The 18377-nt window shown below is 35.3% G+C and overlaps 1 protein-coding gene and 1 pseudogene across 1 annotated transcript; both read right to left on the bottom strand.

Annotated features, from left to right (window-relative positions):
* Positions 1 to 2603: 2603 nt before the first annotated feature.
* On the bottom strand, positions 2604 to 4350 carry LOC18028144 (UDP-glycosyltransferase 84A3). The gene has a single exon (XM_006414439.2). It carries the CDS (start codon positions 4154 to 4156, stop codon positions 2705 to 2707), a length of 1452 nt encoding a protein of 483 aa, XP_006414502.1. The 5' UTR covers positions 4157 to 4350; the 3' UTR covers positions 2604 to 2704.
* A 4184-nt stretch (positions 4351 to 8534) lies between these two features.
* Positions 8535 to 9384, bottom strand: LOC18028142 (annotated as a pseudogene).
* Positions 9385 to 18377: the final 8993 nt, after the last annotated feature.

The raw sequence follows: 18377 nt of genomic DNA, 5'->3' as shown, positions 1-18377 counted from the left end.
CTTTTTACTAGTATCTTATGCTTCATCATTTTTTTACAAGGTTTTCTTTTTCTTTCTCTTAAGCTCAGTTAAGCCAACTCTTGCGGTTGCGTTTACAATCGCATGCATGCACCATAAATCTGATTCAAAATCTACCAAAAAAAATGTATGTGTGATATGAGTAACCCTCGCTATCCAAATAAAACTTAAGACTTACTGTGAATGGTAAGTTATTTTGGCGTTAAAAGGTGGGAAATCAAGTAGAAGAAATAGTAATGAGATCCGAAGCGTTCAGTCAGCTTATAAATCGAACTGATGAATATAAAAAATAAAAAATAATGATATTAGCATGAGATAAGATCGATGTGATTTTTTTCTCAAAAAAAAAATAGCAAAAACAAAAAGAAAACATTATATTATAATTAGGAAAGAACCTGCGCATATGCGCAGATTTTGTTTTAATTTATATTTTAAATAATATATATTTAAAGAATTTGTATTGAATTTTATGTTTACTATCAATGTTTTTGCGTTTAAAATTTTTATATTTTCTTCGGGTTTTTCTTGATAATATATTATTTGTAATTTCTTCTACACCAGTTATGTCAAATAGTCTATTTTTTCCCTAAAATAATCAGAAACTAAAATCTATTATTTTATTTTTTGTATGAAAACGTAATAATTCACTTAAAAATATACGTTGAATATCAGAGAGAAATATACATTTTTATTTTTTTGGTTAAATATTTTTGATTGATTCCATTTTTTTATATTTTTAAAAAACCATGTATAACATTTTTGTGTTGATTAACCATGTAATTACATTTTTGTCATTATTCTACAAAACAATGCAAACTACAAAAATGCATGTGCGTCAATTATTTTATGTGATACAAGTATTGCAATCATTTTTGAAAACTGATATTAAAGTTAAAATCAATTAAGTACAAATGATATAAAAATAACATCAGTTGTTTATAAATGATATAAATGTTAGCATCAATTATTGAGAAATGATATATACATTGACATCAGTTACTATAACCGAAATAAATGTTAGCATCAGTTATTGAGAAATGATATATACAATGACATCAGTTACTATAACCGAAGCAAATATTAGCATCAAGTATATTAATTGATGTAAATGTAATATCATTTCTTATAATTGATACATATTAACATTGATTATTAAAACTGATGTAAATTTTTTTATAACTGATGCAAATTATTTGCATCATCACTTTCAGAATCATTTATTTTAGTGATCTAAATTTTTTTTGCATCATATATAACTAATACAAATCTAGAAAATAAGTGATGTAAAATGCCTTTTTTTTGTAACGATTCCATCTTTTTACTATTATTTTTAATAACTTTTATTCGTTTATTAAATATTCTTTGTGTTTTATAATTTTCTTAGTTGTAGTTTTATATAAGATTCTTTTAAACTTCTTAACTTATACTACAGTCACAATATTTTTTTCACTTGAATTAAAATTTAATTATATGTTTAAATCACTTGAAAAAAGAACATAAAATGATGCATTTAAAAGTTTTGTATTATACAGTATTTATAAGTTTTTATATATTAAAAGTAGATTTAAATTTTATTCTAATATATATACATGTATATATTAATTTTTATTTATGTTTTTTAATTTAATTGCTTTAAATTTTAAAGTAATATCAATAAATAGTAACAGATAATGTTATAATTAGTTATCTTTCATCGTCACTACTCATCACTACAGTTTACTATAAAAAATCCATTTTACCCTTATCTATTTAAAGTAATTACATTTTCTGTTTTTCTCTCTCATCAAATAAACAACAGTGAAGAAGAAAAAAAAAAGAGGAGAAAGAAAAAGAAAAAAGAAGAAAAAAAGGAGAAGAAAAACGACGAAGAAAGGTGATGAAAATGAAAGTGAAAGCTGATGATAGTGTTTGTGATGATATGAATGATGGTGAAGACTGTAACAATATGATAACTGAATTAACATGATAAACATGTCATAAGCATGTAACATGTTAAATTAATTGATATTTCATATATCATATGATATGATAATTGAATTATCATGATAAGTATATAATTAGCATGTAACATATAAATTTATCAAGATATCATAATAGTTATCGTGAAATCAAATAGTTAACAATCAGATAAACAATATTGTTGGATAATGTTAACGATACAATATACATGCTATCATTGTTAGCACGTTAACATTCAATATAAAACGTTAACAAAATAATAGTTATCATGTATATTAATATTAGTACGTTAACAATATTTTTTAGTGATGAACAGTGGACATCGATTTTTGATGAACAGTAATATCTATCTTGTGATGAATAGTATTATCACATGTTCTGTCAGAAAATAAGTTTTTTGACCAATGGCATTTTTAGTAATTATTAAAAAAAGAAAGATATACTTGGTTTAATTATGTTTTCTCTTTCATACTTACCTAATTTATAAATTATCATTCCTACTTAGCTAATTTATGAGTAAACCATTAATATTAACCAAAATCACTCTAAATTTAATTAATTATTTATTTTATTAAAAATGGGACAGGTGTCACTTTCTCGACTGCTGAGGTGTCATTCAGCTGGAGAAAGTTGATTGTCTTTTATATATAAAATAAGTGGAGAAGAAGTTGTGGTTTATGTAATTTGGAGTTACATCAACACTTTGGAGTCTTACGAGACATTATCACTAGCTTTTTCCTTCCTCTTTTCTCACCACAGGTTTCGTAACTAACTTGTCCACACACTCTTGAAAGTTCCTATCAGATGATCCACCGTACGCCACGGCGGCCTCCGCCTTCTCCTTCCACCTCCGAGCATTTTCTCTAAGCTCCACCGCCTTCTCCCCAACCGTCGCCTCAAGCAGCTTCTCGGCAACAACTTCCCTCGGAACAATCTTCTCCTCAGCCGCTCCACGGCCAAGTCTCACTCCTGTCTTGAAAACATCGACCAAGTAAACCGCATCAGTAACCTGATCTCCCCACTGCGGAAAACAAACCACAGGAACTCCAGCAGACAAAGCCTCCATAGTCGAGTTCCATCCGCAGTGACTTAAGAAGCAAGCAACCGCAGGATGTGCCAACACTCTCTCTTGTGGACACCATTCAACGATCTTCCCTCTCTCTTCGAGCTCTCCAGGCAAAACATGTGGTTTCTCGGTTGATCCTTCCATGGGAGGCCGAACCACCCATAAAAACGACAAGCCAGATCTCAAAACACCATGAGCGATCTCCTCAATCTCCTCTTGCTTCAAGTGGGCTATAGTCCCAAAGGAGATGTAAACCACTGAGGATGGTTCTCTCGAGTCGAGCCACTCCATGCAGTCACTCGCTGGCTTGGCGATGTCTCCCTTAACGTCAGAGCTTATGTTTTGAGCCATCTTGAAGAGTGGACCGACAGGGCTGAATTTGACTTGAGGGCAAAGGTTTGACATGTGGTCGATGATGTCTTTTTCTAGTTCTTGAAAAGTGTCAATGAAAACATAGAGAGGCTTGTGGGTTTCAAGTCGCTTGAACTGGTCTAAAATGACTTCTCCGTAAGGTACATAGGGAGAAAAAGGGTGGAGAAAGCTTGGGATCTCATCATGCTTCAACAATGGTAAACAAGGGATTTCAACGTTAATCTCCGGTTCTGTTTTGGTCGGAAAGTTTACTAACCAGTGGTGATAATAGTAATACGCGGCGAGGCAAACGCAAGACTGGACCCATAGAACAGCCGAAGGGATTTGAAGCTCATCGGCCACGTCACATACCCAAGGCACATAAGCGTTGTTTATTAGACACGTCACCGGTTCCTTGTCTTCCTCGTATTTCTTGATGAGATTCTTGATCTCTCGTTTTCCGACCACTTCAAGGTGTGGTCGGAAGGCATGGAAGTTGTTTGCTTTTCTTTTTTCATCGTCGTCGGTTAGCCCGTCGTCGAAGAACTCGAACCGGAGGAAACCTAAACCGACCGGTTTGAGCACGCCGTCTTGAATCTTGTTGGCTTGACGCATCTTCTTGCCCCATGGCTGTTCTGTGGTGACAAAGGTGACTAGTAAGCCTTTAGAGGCTATGAGCTTTCCGAGACGAAGAAGAGGGTTTATGTGACCTTGGCCTGGGAATGATACGAGCATCACATGAGCACGAAGAGACGGTTCCATTGTTTTCTATTTTCTTTAAGGAAACAAGAAACTGATTTTATTCTTTTTTTTTTTTTTAACTATGTGGAAAGGTGGAGACAGTTTTATATATATTGGAGAAGCGGTGTTGTGCCACCCATTGTAAACTATTCACTTTTAATTTTCTTTTATTATAGTTATTTTATTTTTGCGAAAATCATTTCTCAGTGATTCTTACATAGACAACAACCATTTCTCTGTTTTTTCCTGAAATTTTTCAACATGACTACCTATCTATCTTTTTTGATCTTGAAGTTGTCCAGCGTCTCCTTTTTTTCTGAGCAATGAAATAAATCATGGCTAAATTATCAAGCCATGATTAACCTACTGTTCATATAAACATGGACTCTCTCCAAGTTTACATTCCAACCTTGTAGATCTATGTGATATCGGGCACCAAGGGAACATTTTTACCTTGACACACTGGAACATGATGAAGGACTTTACTTGCATCATGCTGGAAAGTTCATATAAAATGGCCTCTTTAAATTGGCATTCTCCGATAATTTGAACTACTTCTTAGTGTAAAAGAATTAATGAACCATTTGTCAACCATTAAAGTAAAGGGTTTCTACTAAAATTAAATCATTTTAAGACAAGACCAAGCAGAGAAAAGTCTATAAAAACAAATAATAAGATGATATTTTGTATTAATTTCTTACAATTTTAGTGTAAATCTAATTAAAATGTAAAAATAATTTAGAATACCTCCGTATAAAATCTATTATATAAAGAGTGGGTTGTGTCTCACAAACTTGACACATCAGCTCCTATTATTTTGACACATCAGCTTGAAAAAAAAAACACTCAAATTCTTATTCATTAATTGATGGTCAAATGACTCAAATTATTAATCAGATTAATTCAACCTCAATTCTCTATGTCGTATTAATTTTGCAAAAACTAATTACTAGCATCAAAAGTGGAGTAAATAACCTGACTTGAAGCGCAAAAAGAGAAATGTCGCAGGAGAGAAATTTTTTACAATCTATTTGTTGGATTTTCACATATCTTTGGTAAAAACAAAAGAAATGTCCACAGCTCAAAACAAGAAAAAGCTTTGAAGTTTCATGTAAATGAAGTTTTTCTTTCTCTTCTGATTCATCGTTAATGATCATAGTTTCACTTTTTTGATCTTTTTGAATCTGCAGCCTCAGGTGTATAAGTCTTTATTTCTTATGCTTCTGTTGATGATGTAGTAAGACTAGATTAAAAGATCTGATCACTGGCAAATATGACACTGAGATAAGAACAGCATTGATTTAGGGAACAAAAATGACGTTAGAATGGAGAAATACTAGCTTTTTTAAATATCTCGAAGCACGTCAAGTTATAAAAATCTCTTTTAAGCTCATCAACTTTTCTGAACTGATTCATTTTCATGTAAATTTATCATACCCCAGTTTATACCAACTTCATACAGGCAACACTTCAATTGCTCTTTTGAATTTCTGGTTGATATTTTGGGAGACTAAAGCCTTTATAATTAAAATTTAACAACACCATGAAGTGAATGTACAATGATCCAAAAAGGGTTAACAAAGAAAGGTGAGAGATTTGAAAGCTATGAGGAAGGAGAGAGGTTGAGGAAAGCGAGAGCTGAGATTGAGAAGAGAGTTAGGGATTTAGAAAGAAAATGTGCGGTTTTGGAAGTGAGGGAAATGAAAGAAAAACTGGAATTGGAGGTTTATAAATCTGAGAAGAAATCTCTGAGTAAATCACAGAAAAGGGAAATGGAGGAGTTAAAAAGAGACGAGTTGTATAAGAAAGTTGAAGAAGCTAAGAACACACTAGCTATGTGGAATGAGAGGATCATGGAGCCTACTAATAGAGTGCATGTTGACCAAAATAGTTCGTTGGAAGAACAATTATAGTGGCCAGTGGTTTAATTCAAATGGAAGATATAGATAAATTTTTAAGAAAGTCGACTTAGTAGAGAAATAGAAATTATTTAAAGATTACCACATGTCGACAACTACAATTGAAATTTTATCAACAATAATGAATTCATATAATTAGTTCTCTCAATTTTAGAATTAGCATGTTAACTTTTTTATTCTGTAAAAATGTTATGCACATATTAAATAAAACATTGAATTTAGATAATCACAACATAAATTTCTAAAAAATTAAATTAAAATTATTAATTGAAAGAAAACCCGTGTGTATACACGGGTATTCATCTAGTGACGAACTAAAAGTCACTTTAATCACTACCAATTCACCATTATTCTACCGAATTAGAATATTTCCATAAGGATTTTTTAATTTTTGACTAAAATCTGCACATTTTATCAACAAATCTGCAATAGAATGTATTAGTGATTTATTCTTAACAAAACCAATCTTAATATATCACACTTAAAAAGCAATATTATGTTTTCTTTTACCGTATGTGCTTACATTGATGCATCTCATAAAGGAAACACAAACACGTCATTGATGCATCCCATATATACAAAAGTCAAACCTTGACTATTTTTTCTAAAAAGTACCAATAATTAAATGTGACCTCATAATTATTTTCTGTATAAATTCGCACATTTTGTCTTTTCATTTAGATACATCTTACCCCTAACAAAATATACTAAATCGATTAATCAAAGCTATGAATCACCTCTCGTGCATCTTGTTTGTCATGACATTGTGTGTTGGGTTAGGTAACGCGAAGCTGTTTGCTGAAAACGGCTTACATTTCAAGAATTCTCTTGGTCCAAATGACAATGCCGATATTTCTTGTAAACTCAACGGAGAACAAATGGGCGGCTTCGTTTTCTTGACCCCTGGACATAGCTACGATTTTATGTTTCATGCTCCATATAATCCCAAGAACAAAATTGATTGTTTCATAACAAAAAAACTTGGAGCGTTGAGCAAGGCAACGATTAGAGCGTTCGAGTCTGGCAGCGGCGCATTTGATCATGGTAAACAGAATTTTTGGGATCTTCGAGAGGATGGGATTTACTTCACACATGGTAAAGAAACGCCTAAATTAGAATATAATTGGAGCTAATATGTTGTTATTATACTTATCTTTGTTTAAACGGCAGTTTCATCTCGTTTGTTGTTGTAATGGATAGTATTGAATAAAAGATTGCAATCCTATTTAGTTTATTTAATTTTGGTGGATTTAGAAGTGTTCTTTAATATTATACAGTATGGATATGCACATTTTATCTTTTATATCACCCCTAACAAAATATACTATAGCGATTAACCAAAGCGATGAATCACCTCTCGTGCTTTTTGTTTGTCATGGTATTGTGTATTCTATGGATAACGCGAAGCTGTGGGCTAAAACTCCATAAATTTCAGAAACTCTCTTGGTCCAAACAACAATTTCAGGATAAATAATTTTACAAAGAACAACTAGACGTTGTTTATTTGAGTCGCAGACAAACCTTCGATTTTGATTTTCATGATAGTTAATTGCAAGAACAAAACTGATTTGGACTTATGGCAAGGACCTGGAACTCACAAGTTTCATGCAAAAATTAGGGCATATGAAAATGGCATTTGATGATGGTTAACATAATTTTTTTGATGCTAGAGAAAATGAAATTTACTTTACACTAATAATGATAGAAATGTTTTTTTTACTCTGGATGAAGTTTGAACTCAAGTTGTAAAAAAAATCTTTTTTATCTTTGAATATAATTTAACATTAGATTTTTTTAAAAAAATTTACTTTACACATGGTAAAGAAGTGCCTAAGATTTTGGTTATTGCTGCCAATTCAACATAAATCATTCGGTAGACTTTTCCTAAAGTTCTTGAAATATTTTAGCTATATTAAATATAGCCAAATCCACATTGTGGATCCACATTATGGCGACCACACAGTTTATAATTTTTTTTTGAACTATATCGAACAATCTCCTTTGTATTTTTTTCTTGTTAGATCCATTGTCATAGGCGAAAAAAAAAAAAAGATCCATTGTCATAGATGAGCATTTGAAATTTACCCAAAATTACGAGTTATAGGTATGTCAAATAAATAGCAAAATAACGGAATAATTGAATAATTGTTAACGAGAAGAATTGAATTCAAGTTTCTGTCGAACAATTAGAAAACGCTGAAAAAATCTAATTTTAGTATACTAATCACTTTTGTGTTTACTAGTTATACTTGTAACACTCTAGTTAAATTGTAGAATCACTTTTCAAAAGCATGAAAACATGTTATATATCAATAGTAAAACATAGGAAAATATGAAAACGTAAACAAGTGGTATACCATTCATCACCATAGTTTGAAAATGTTTTATACAATCCATACAATATAGTGAACAACGTTGTATAAACAACGTTAAATCGTCATCGTCATATTAACCGGTATCAATAAGATATTTACGAGACCTTACTTTTGTTTGATGTTTTCTTTAGACTTTACTGCAATCAATTTCTCCACAAACTCTTGAAAGTTCCTATCAGATGATCCACCGTACGCCACGGCAGCATCAGCCTCTTCCTTCCACATCCGAGCGTTCTCTCTCAGCTCCACCGCCTTCTTCCCAACGGTGGCCTCAAGAAGTCGCTCAGTGATCTCCTTCCTTGAAACAATCCTCTCATCAGCCGCCTCTCCACGGCTAAGTCTCACTCCTGTCTTGAAAACATCAATCATGTAAACAGCATTTGTCACCTGATCCCCCCACTGCGGGAAACAAACCACAGGAACTCCAGAAGACTGAAGACAAAGCCTCCATTGTGGAGTTCCATCCGCAGTGACTTAAGAAGCAAGCAATCGCAGGATGAGCCAACACTCTCTCTTGTGGACACCATTCAACAATCTTCCCTTTCTCGCCAAGCTCTCGAGGCAACACATATGGTTCTTCGTTATACCCTTCCATGGGAGGCTGCGCAGTCCATAAAAATGACAATCCAGAGTTTAGAAGGCCGTCAGCGATCTCTTCGATCTGCTCTTGCTTCAAGCGAACTACAGTACCAAAGGAGATGTAAACAACGTCAGAGGATGGCTTTCTAGAGTCAAGCCACTCAATGGATTCATCCACGTGCTTGGAGGTGTTTCCCTTTATGTCAGAGCTAATGGCATGAGCCATCTTGAAGAGTGGACCGATGGGGTTGATGATGACTTCAGGGCAGAGACGTGACATGTGGTCGATGATGTCTCTTTCCAGTTCTTAAAACGTGTCCATGATGAGAACAGAAAAAGGCTTGTGAAATAAATTTCCGCTCAACACGCAGGACATAAATATAGTTATTTATATGTTAGGTTATGGTGGTAAATTTTACTAAACAGAATCAGAGTTTAATAATTGAATGATTGTTAAATTATTAGGTGGAAGAGAGAAAAGATGATGTAGAGTGTTAAAAGATAAAAAAAAATATGGTGTTGAATATTGAAATAAATGTAAGTAGTGAGAGGTTTTATGTTGGAAAAAAACACTAAATAACAAAAAAGAAATTTACTCTGGTTTTAAGGGTTCCATATTAACATGATTTACTCCATTTGATGCTAATTTTTTATCATTCAAGGAAAAAAATATAATATGGATTATCATTTGGCTGATTGTATATATCCAAAATAGTCAATCATAGTGCAAACTATTTATGAACCAAGGGACCTTAAGGAAAATATTTTGCTACACAACAAGAAGCATGTAGGAAAGATGTTGAGCATGCCTTCGGAGTTCTCCAATCACGTTTTGCAATTGTGAAAGGTCCGGCTCGTTTTTGGAAAAAAATGTGCTATATGACATAATAACTACATGTAAAATATTACATAATATGATAATCGATGATGAGCGTGATCTGGATGCACCAATTGAAGTTGAAAGAGAAGCTCCACCTCCAGAAGTTGAAATAGCGACAGATGAAAATTTCTGATTTCAAGAATTTCTTTGTCGATAGACAAATCAAAGACAAAGAAGCTCATTTCTCACTTCGAAATGCATTAATTGATCATTTGTGGGAGAAGTATACTAATGGTGATGTTTAAAATATGTATTATTTATTAGTTTTTTAGTTTATGTGGTGTAATAGTATTTTATAATAAATAAATTTTTAAAAATGAAATTATGTTAAATTATTGTTAAAATTAAAATAAATAGGGTTTTTAAAAAAAATTTAGAAGTAAAAGGTCTGATAAGCAATTAATAGTAATATTTAGAGTTAGATATAGAGGCAATCATTATAGTAAACCCCATTTCTATTTTTAGAGATCTCTATTTTTAAAGTAAATATAGAAGCAACCATTGTAGATGCTCTTAGAGTGTAGAAAAACATTCAAATAAGAGTCTTAAAATAGAAATCTCGTTTCACGAGTTAGCATATCTAATTCCAATTCCATCTTTCTCTTTCGGTTTACTGATTTTTATATATTCCATGGCACACTCGATCGCTCCTTTATATTTAAAGCTACATGTACTTGCATTTCTACATATAAATTACTAAATGAGGGACATAATTAGGTTATATTTTCCATAATTAGGTTTTATTGGGTATTGCCATAGAATTCCCTGGATATCATATGTTTCTTTTAGCGAATTTTTCTATTGGTAATTTAGCGTCCTTTGTCATATTTATATAAATAAGAGTTACATTTTTTTGCGATGCGGAAGGGTTTAAATCAACGTACGGTAATATTTTGATAAGGAGACAATACTATATCATTAAATTTTTTGTTTTTTTTTTGTTTTGAATAAAATGCTAAATTGTATTCAAAGAAAAAAAATGACGTTTTACAAACTGTTTAAGAATGTTTCAAAAGAACCAGAATTTTTTTTAAGTTTGCATGTGAGCTATCTAGTAGAGAACCACACTGTCAAACCATCATCGTATCTTTGATCTCCTCCATCCCAAATTGAACTGAGCTGATTTCTCACTGTCTTGTCTATGAGCTTAGCTAATCTGATCACCGTCAAAGCCGGCTCACCATGCTTCCTATTATTTCGCTCTCGCCAAACGGTGTGGATAGTAGCTTGGAAGACGTATCTAACCAAATAGGTCGTGGTTCTGTTCCATGGGGGCTTGGTGACCAGTGCTGCAACTCCATCCCAATACGCCAAAAATCTGTGCTGCATTTAACCTTTCACCAGCAGTTCCCATATCCTCCGAGTGAACGCACACATAAAGAAAAGATGATCTCTTGTCTCTAAGGGGTTTTTGCAGAAAATGCAGGAACCATCAGCATTGTTATTCCAAGCTTTGATTCTCTCTCCTGTAGCTAATCTGTTTTTGAAAGCCAACCATGTAATGAATGAGTATTTCGAGGTTGTTTGAGGGAACCAGACCCCTTGATACCAATTCACTTTTAGCCTTGGGTAACGAATGTTTCTCCAAGTATCTGCAAAGACAAAGATTGTCTTGTAGACGTCATTCCTCCCCTTCCATTTTGCGATATCCGGTCCACTTCCCCTTTTTTGCTCAAGGTTTGACAACTGCGTTTCAATATCTCTGTAGATAACTCTTCTGTATCTTCATCTTCTTGGCATAGTCATGGCATCCCCAACTGTTGCCTGCTGAGAAATGCCCATTTCTATGAACCAACGCTCACCCGTATGATCAAAGAGACACCCTAAATCACCCCATCGATCGAACCAGAAAGAGGTTGTATCCCCACTCCTAACCTCTACTGCATAGAATTTTTTTGCCAGCTCTCTGTATTTCAAGAGCTTTTTCCACATCCATGACCCCAAGGAACTTGAGTAGTTCACCGTCCAAAACAATCCTTGTCTAATAAGAAACATCTTCACCCAATCGACCCATAGAGAATTGGTAGAGGACAAGATACGCCAGATCAACTTTAAACAGCACACTTTGTTAGCTTTTTCCAAAGAACGCAATCTCAAACCACCCTCGTCCTTGGGGATACAAATGTCTTGCCAAGCTACTTTTGCTTTTTTTTTGTGTTTAGAGATGGTCCTGACCACAAAAAGGCTGAGCAGAGGCTGTCTATTTCTTTAATACATGCTTTAGGCAATCGATAAGCAGCTATCCAGAAGTTTACAGTACTAAAGATAACCGATCAGATGAGTTGTAACCTTCCTGCAAAGGAGAGGTTGCGAGCAGTCCAAGTGTTGATTCTAGTTCTGATCTTCTCAATGAAAGGTAAATAGTCAGCTGCAGACATCTTCTTTGTTGTCAGAGGGAGCCCCAGATCTGACCGGAAGGTTGCCCGTGTCAAAGGGAAACTTATTCAGAATCTCTTCTCTTGCTGCTTCCGATAAGCCAGCGATGTACAGGGTAGATTTCTGTAAACTGATCTGCAGGCCTGATTTCGATGCAAACTCATCAAATACCTTGAGAAAATTTTCAATTGATTTCTTGTCACCACCTGTAAATACCGTTAGGTCATCTGCAAAACAAAGATGCGTGAGAGACACTCTTTTGCAGTTAGGATGAAAGCCGAGCTGTTTATCTGCAGCTGCCTTATCAATCCGCCGAGAGAGTACATTCATGCACATCACAAATTGATAAGGAGAGAGGGAACAACCCTGTCTTAAGCCTCTTTTACTTCCAAAGAACCCTGCAAGTTCCCCGTTTACCTGAACTGAAAACGAGGCTGTGGTGGTACAGAGTTGTATCCAGTGGCCCTCATGATGTTGAATAGAAAAGGCCATTTGACAGAATCAAAGGCCTTTGAGATGTCTATTTGCATCACACATCTTGGAGTGACGTTGTCTTTGTGATAGTCTTTAACCACTTCTATTGCAAGTAACACATTTTCCATCAGTAACCGGTTTTTGATGAATGCGGTTTGGTTCGGTGTGATGAAGTTTGGGAGAAAAGTTTAACCGGTTATTGATGAAAGCGGTTTGGTTCGGTGTGATGAAGTTTGGGAGCAAAGTTTTGAGTATGTTGGCCAGAAGTTTCGATATTGTTTTGTATATCACATTGCAGCAGGAGATTGGCCTGTAGTCCTTCATCTCTATAGCCTCTTGTTTCTTGGGAATAAGGGCCAGAATTGTTGAATTGATCCCCTTCGGCAGGAAGCCAAACTTGAAAAAAGATTGGACCGCTGTGACAACATCTTCTCCTATAACCGGCCAAGCTTCTTTGTAAAACTCGCTAGTAAGTCCATCAGGGCAGGGGGATTTGTTTTTGGGCATTGAGAGAATACTCTCTGTATCTCATCCCTTGTAACCTCCTTGACAAGCGCAGCTTTCTCCTCCTCTGCACATCGGTAATGTAAGAGAGCCTGCAACTCCTCTTTAGACCATGATTCAAATCCATCCGACTGTTTAGTCAGAAAGTCTGTGAAGTATTTGACCGCTTCCTCTTTGATTCCATCCTGAGTTGTGGCCAGGTTCCCATCTCCACATTTGATTTCCCTAATGCTATTTCTCATAGCTCGAACCTTACCAGCATTATGGAATGTTTTATTGCTTTTTTCCCCCACTTTCAGCCAATGTAGTTTTGCTTTCTGACATAGGTACTTCTCTTCTATATCAGCTAACCTCATCCAATGCTCATAAGCTCCTGCCTCTTCCTCCACTGCCTGAGCCGATGGGTTTAATATCGTTTTCCCCTGCAGATCGCAAAGCTTCAAATAGACCTATTTGGTGCGTTTAGTGATGTTTGCAGTGATCTCTTTCCCCATTTTTCTCAGAATAGGTTTCATTTGCTTGAGCTGCTTTGAAAGTCGGTACATTGCAGAGGTTGAGGCAAACAGTGTTGGGGACTGCTTCCATTTCTCAGCAATGTTGTTTAGGAAACTCGGATTCAGAGATGTGGTTTGACAAACTTAAAGGGTCTTTTTGGTTTGACTGCAGCTTCCGCTATGTAGAATCGACATTGCAGATGGTCTGGGCAGCCTCCAGGTTCGAAAACACTATAGGATCTGTCATACATCTGAAGCCATTCCTTGTTGATTAAGACCCTGTCCAATTTTTTACAGATTACGCCTTCTGTCCTTTTGTTACACCAGGTGAAGCGTTGTCCTTGATAGACCAGATCCGTGAGTTCACAGTCTCTGACTAAGTTTTGAAAATCTCTCATTCCCGGAGGTACGGTGGGATTATTCACAAATGTTGAGTGTTCTGATCCCTCCAAGAACTCCTTGAAATCTCCGCAGAGCAACCAAGCCTTGTCACGGAACATAGGAGAGTGGTGATGATACCGTATGTCTTACCATAACTGCTTTCTGTCCTCCATGAAATTGGAAGCATAAATGAAAGATATAAAAAAACTCGTCTGCTCTCCCTTCAATCAAAACCGAGACCGTAATCAGCTGAGAGGATTTAAAAAGTGGAGTGATTCTGACATGACTCTTCCACACTATCCACAGTCGCCCCAATCGGTGTTCTTCATAGTTAGATAGAAGAGATCATCTATTGAACAGTTTAATAAATATTTGCTCAGCTTTCTTTTCTTTGATTTTTGTTTCGATCAGACAGCCAAAGTCGAAAGTATTTCCTCTAATCCAATGCTTGATCACAACGTGTTTACTTTTTTTGTTGAGTACCCTGATATTCCCCGACATTAAAGGTGTTTAGTAGAGTGACGTGTCTCTTGGATACCTGTGTTTGTATCCTTCATCTTTGTGGAATGGCCAAGGAATTTGTGTGTATCCTTCGAATTGCGAGGTAGTGACTATCGAAGTGGACCACCTGCAATTTCTTTGGATACAACTTGGGTTCCTTGCTAATCACTGGTCTGGTTTTGGTGCTTTTCATTATTCTGTTCCTTCTCTGGAATCGCTTCTACCACAGCATCTTTATTGTCAGTCTGTTCATTTTCCTTTGCCACTGCATCTTCTCCTTCAGTACCTTCCAAACCCTCTCCATTCTCTGCTTTCCCATTCAAAATTGTGTACCTTGAATTTGAAAGGATAGAAAATTCTCCAAACTTTAACTCTGATTTCTTGCCCGGACTCCTACTGGTTTTTGTGGGTGTAGACCATTCCTTGTCATCTGACTGTGTGTCATTCACCTTTTCCTTTCCTTGTGTCAATTGTTCCACCTCCTTGACTGGTGATACCCTGTTCTTGGAACCCGGGGTAACGTGTGTGAGTCGTTGCTGGGTAACTGGTGTGGTGGTCTCCTTCTCTGTTATCAGTTCGGTTTCCTTCACACTATCCAAGCACTCTTTTTCTGTATGTCCCTATTTGGAACAACTAACACATCGAGGTGAAAGCCACGGGAAGACGTACTCAACGACATGATCTGGACCAACATCTGATTTGAAACAGAACTGTTTGGGCAACTTTTTTGTTAAGTTTACTTCTACAAACACCTTTGCTTCCTCTAAATTTTGGCATGCCTCTGTGTTTGGGTGTAATCTCTTTGGCTTTCCCAGAGGATTTGTCAGAGCACTCAGTCCCTTCCAGGAAAACAAATGTGGAGGAACGTGTTTCACAATTACCCACAGCAGGATCAACGTCATCTCTGCCTGTTCTTTCTCTGCAATCAGCGTCCATTTGGTTACAACCATCAGGACGTCACATAAATTTCACATGCCTCTTTTCAATATACGAGCTCTAGCACTGGCGTCTTTGATACGAAACCGCATTGTTGTAGCATCCACTACAATGACATCAATCTTAAGCGTTTTATCTCCCAAAGTCCATATTCGGTTGACAAAAGCGTGAACTCTTCCAACAAAAGGTTCCTTAGAAAGGAATTTTCCGACAATGAAATCCTCCCACAGCGGTGGGGGATTTTTGAAGACGCTACTTTGGAATGACCGCTGTGGGCATTCCATCAATCTCCTCAATCTTCAAGTCATAATGAGTCATCTCCTCTTCGCAGCTGGTTTCGCCACTTTGTTCACCGCTGGTTCAACAGTTTTGATCGGCTGGTCTGATGCCGATTCACTTTTGTTAATTTCTCCCTCTTCCAGATCCGCTGTATTCCCCTCAGCCAAGGTTCCTTGCGTTGGTGTTTGACCTAGTTCCACCAGATCCGTAGTTCCATTCTCTCATTCCAAATTCGACACCTCCAGTACTTGCCAACTGCTCTCCTCTACTCCTCCACTTTCCAAAAGACCACCTTCCGACGTCATAGGGCTCGTCGTTATATGAACATAAATCATAAGATAATTCTATTATTTAACCTACTATTTCACTAAATAAATTTGATAAAAAAATATTATAATCAAATATTTTTCAAATATGATATTTACTAGACATCATCAGTGTTCGTCAATGTCTATTATAGCAACCAACTTGTCCACAAATTCTCCGAATATCCTATCAGCGATCGATCATACTCCACTGCAGCCTCCGCCTCTTGCTCGAGCGATGAGAAATTATAAACAAACAAACAAGTGCACAAAGAAAAAGAAGACCAATAGTATATATGTAACGAGTTTCGGTTCTCCAACCTATATGCCCGAGATAACCTTATCTATGCAAATTCACAAGAGATAATTACAATTGTAAACGATATCAAGCACACCCATTAATATCTACCACTCTTTTCTACATTAGCTTTAAGAACGATATTAAACTCAACCATCTTAACCTACTGTTCATATCAACATGGACTCTCTCCAACTCCAACTTTACATTCCAACCTTGTAGATCTATGTGATATCGGGCAGCAAGGGGACATTTTTACCCTGACACACTGGATTACTGGAACATGACGAAGGACTTTACTTGCATCATGATGGAAAGTCCATGGAAAATGGCCTCTTTAGATTGGCATTTTCATAATTTGAACGACTTCTTGATGTAAGAGAATTAATGAACTGGAACCATTTGTCAACCATTAGATTAAGGGGTTTTTTAATAAAATAAATAATTTTAAGACAAGAACAAGCAAAGAAAAGTCCATAAAAACAAATAATAAGATGAGATTTTGTATTAATTTCTTACATTTTTTTAGTGTAAATCTAATTAAAATGTAAAAAAAAAATTAAGATTACCTCCATATAAAATGACGAACTAAAAGTCACTTCAATCACCACCAATTCACCATTACTCTACCGAATTAGAATATTTCCATAAGGGATTCTTAATTTTTAACTAGAATCTGCACATTTCGTCTACAAATCTGCAATAAAATGTATTAGTGATTTATTTCTAACAAAACCAATCTTAATATCTACATTACGTATCACATTTTAAGAAACCAATATTATGTTTTCTTTTCCTGAATGTGCTTGCATTGAAGGAAACACAAACACGTCACTGATGCATCTCATAAATACAAAAGTTAAACCTTGACTATTTTTTTCTAAAACGTACCAAAAAAATTAAATTTTTAGGCGTTACTCCTTATATTTCTCTAAAAATTGAATGCAAGAACATGACCTCATAATTATTTTCTGTATAAATCTGCACATTTTGTCTTTCAATTTAGATACATCTCACTTGACAAAAAAAAAAAAATAGATACATCTCTCCCCTAACAAAATATACCAAATCTATTAATCAAAACGATGAATCACTTCTCGTGCTTTTTGTTTGTCATGGCATTGTGTGTTGGGTTAGGTAACGCGAAGCTGTTTGCTAAAAACGGCTTACATTTCAAGAATTCTCTTGATCCAAATGACAATGTCGATATTTCTTGTAAACTCAACGGAGAACAAATGGGCGGCTTCGTTTATTTGACCCCTGGACAAACCTACGATTTTATGTTTCATGCTCCATTTGTTCCCAAGAATAAAATTGATTGTTTCATAACGAAAAAACTTGGAGCGTTGAGCAAGGCAAATATTAGAGCGTTCGAATGTGGCAGTGGCGCATTTGATCATGGTAAACAGAATTTTTGGGATCTTCGAGAAGATGGGATTTACTTCTCACATGGTAAAGAAACGCCTAAATTAGAATATAACTGGAGCTAACATGTTTTTAATATACTCATCTTTGTATAAACGGCAGTTTCATCTCGTTTGTAATTGTAATGGATAGTACTGAATAAAAGATTGCAATCCTATTTAGTTTATTTAATTTTGATGGATTTAGAAGTGTTCTTTTATATATACACTATGAATCTGCACATTTATTTTTTATATCGCCCCTAACAAAAATATACTATATCGATTAATTATAGCGATGAATCACCTCTCGTGCTTTTTGTTTGTCTGTATTGTGCATTCTATGGATAACGCGAAGCTGTGAGCTAAAACTCCATAAATTTCAGAAACTCTCTTGGTCCAAACAGCAATCTCAGGATAATTAAGTTAACAAAGAACAACTAGACGTTGTTTATTTGAGTCGCAGACAAACCTCCGATTTTAATTTTGATGATAGTTAATTTCAAGAACAAAATTGATTGTGTCTTATAGCAAAGAC

This window comes from Eutrema salsugineum, unplaced genomic scaffold (assembly GCF_000478725.1).
Source record: "Eutrema salsugineum unplaced genomic scaffold, Eutsalg1_0 scaffold_1, whole genome shotgun sequence".
In the NCBI taxonomy this organism is placed as follows: Eukaryota; Viridiplantae; Streptophyta; class Magnoliopsida; order Brassicales; family Brassicaceae; genus Eutrema; species Eutrema salsugineum.
Note: the sequence above shows the minus strand (reverse complement) of the source record. Positions and strands in the feature narration are given on the sequence as shown.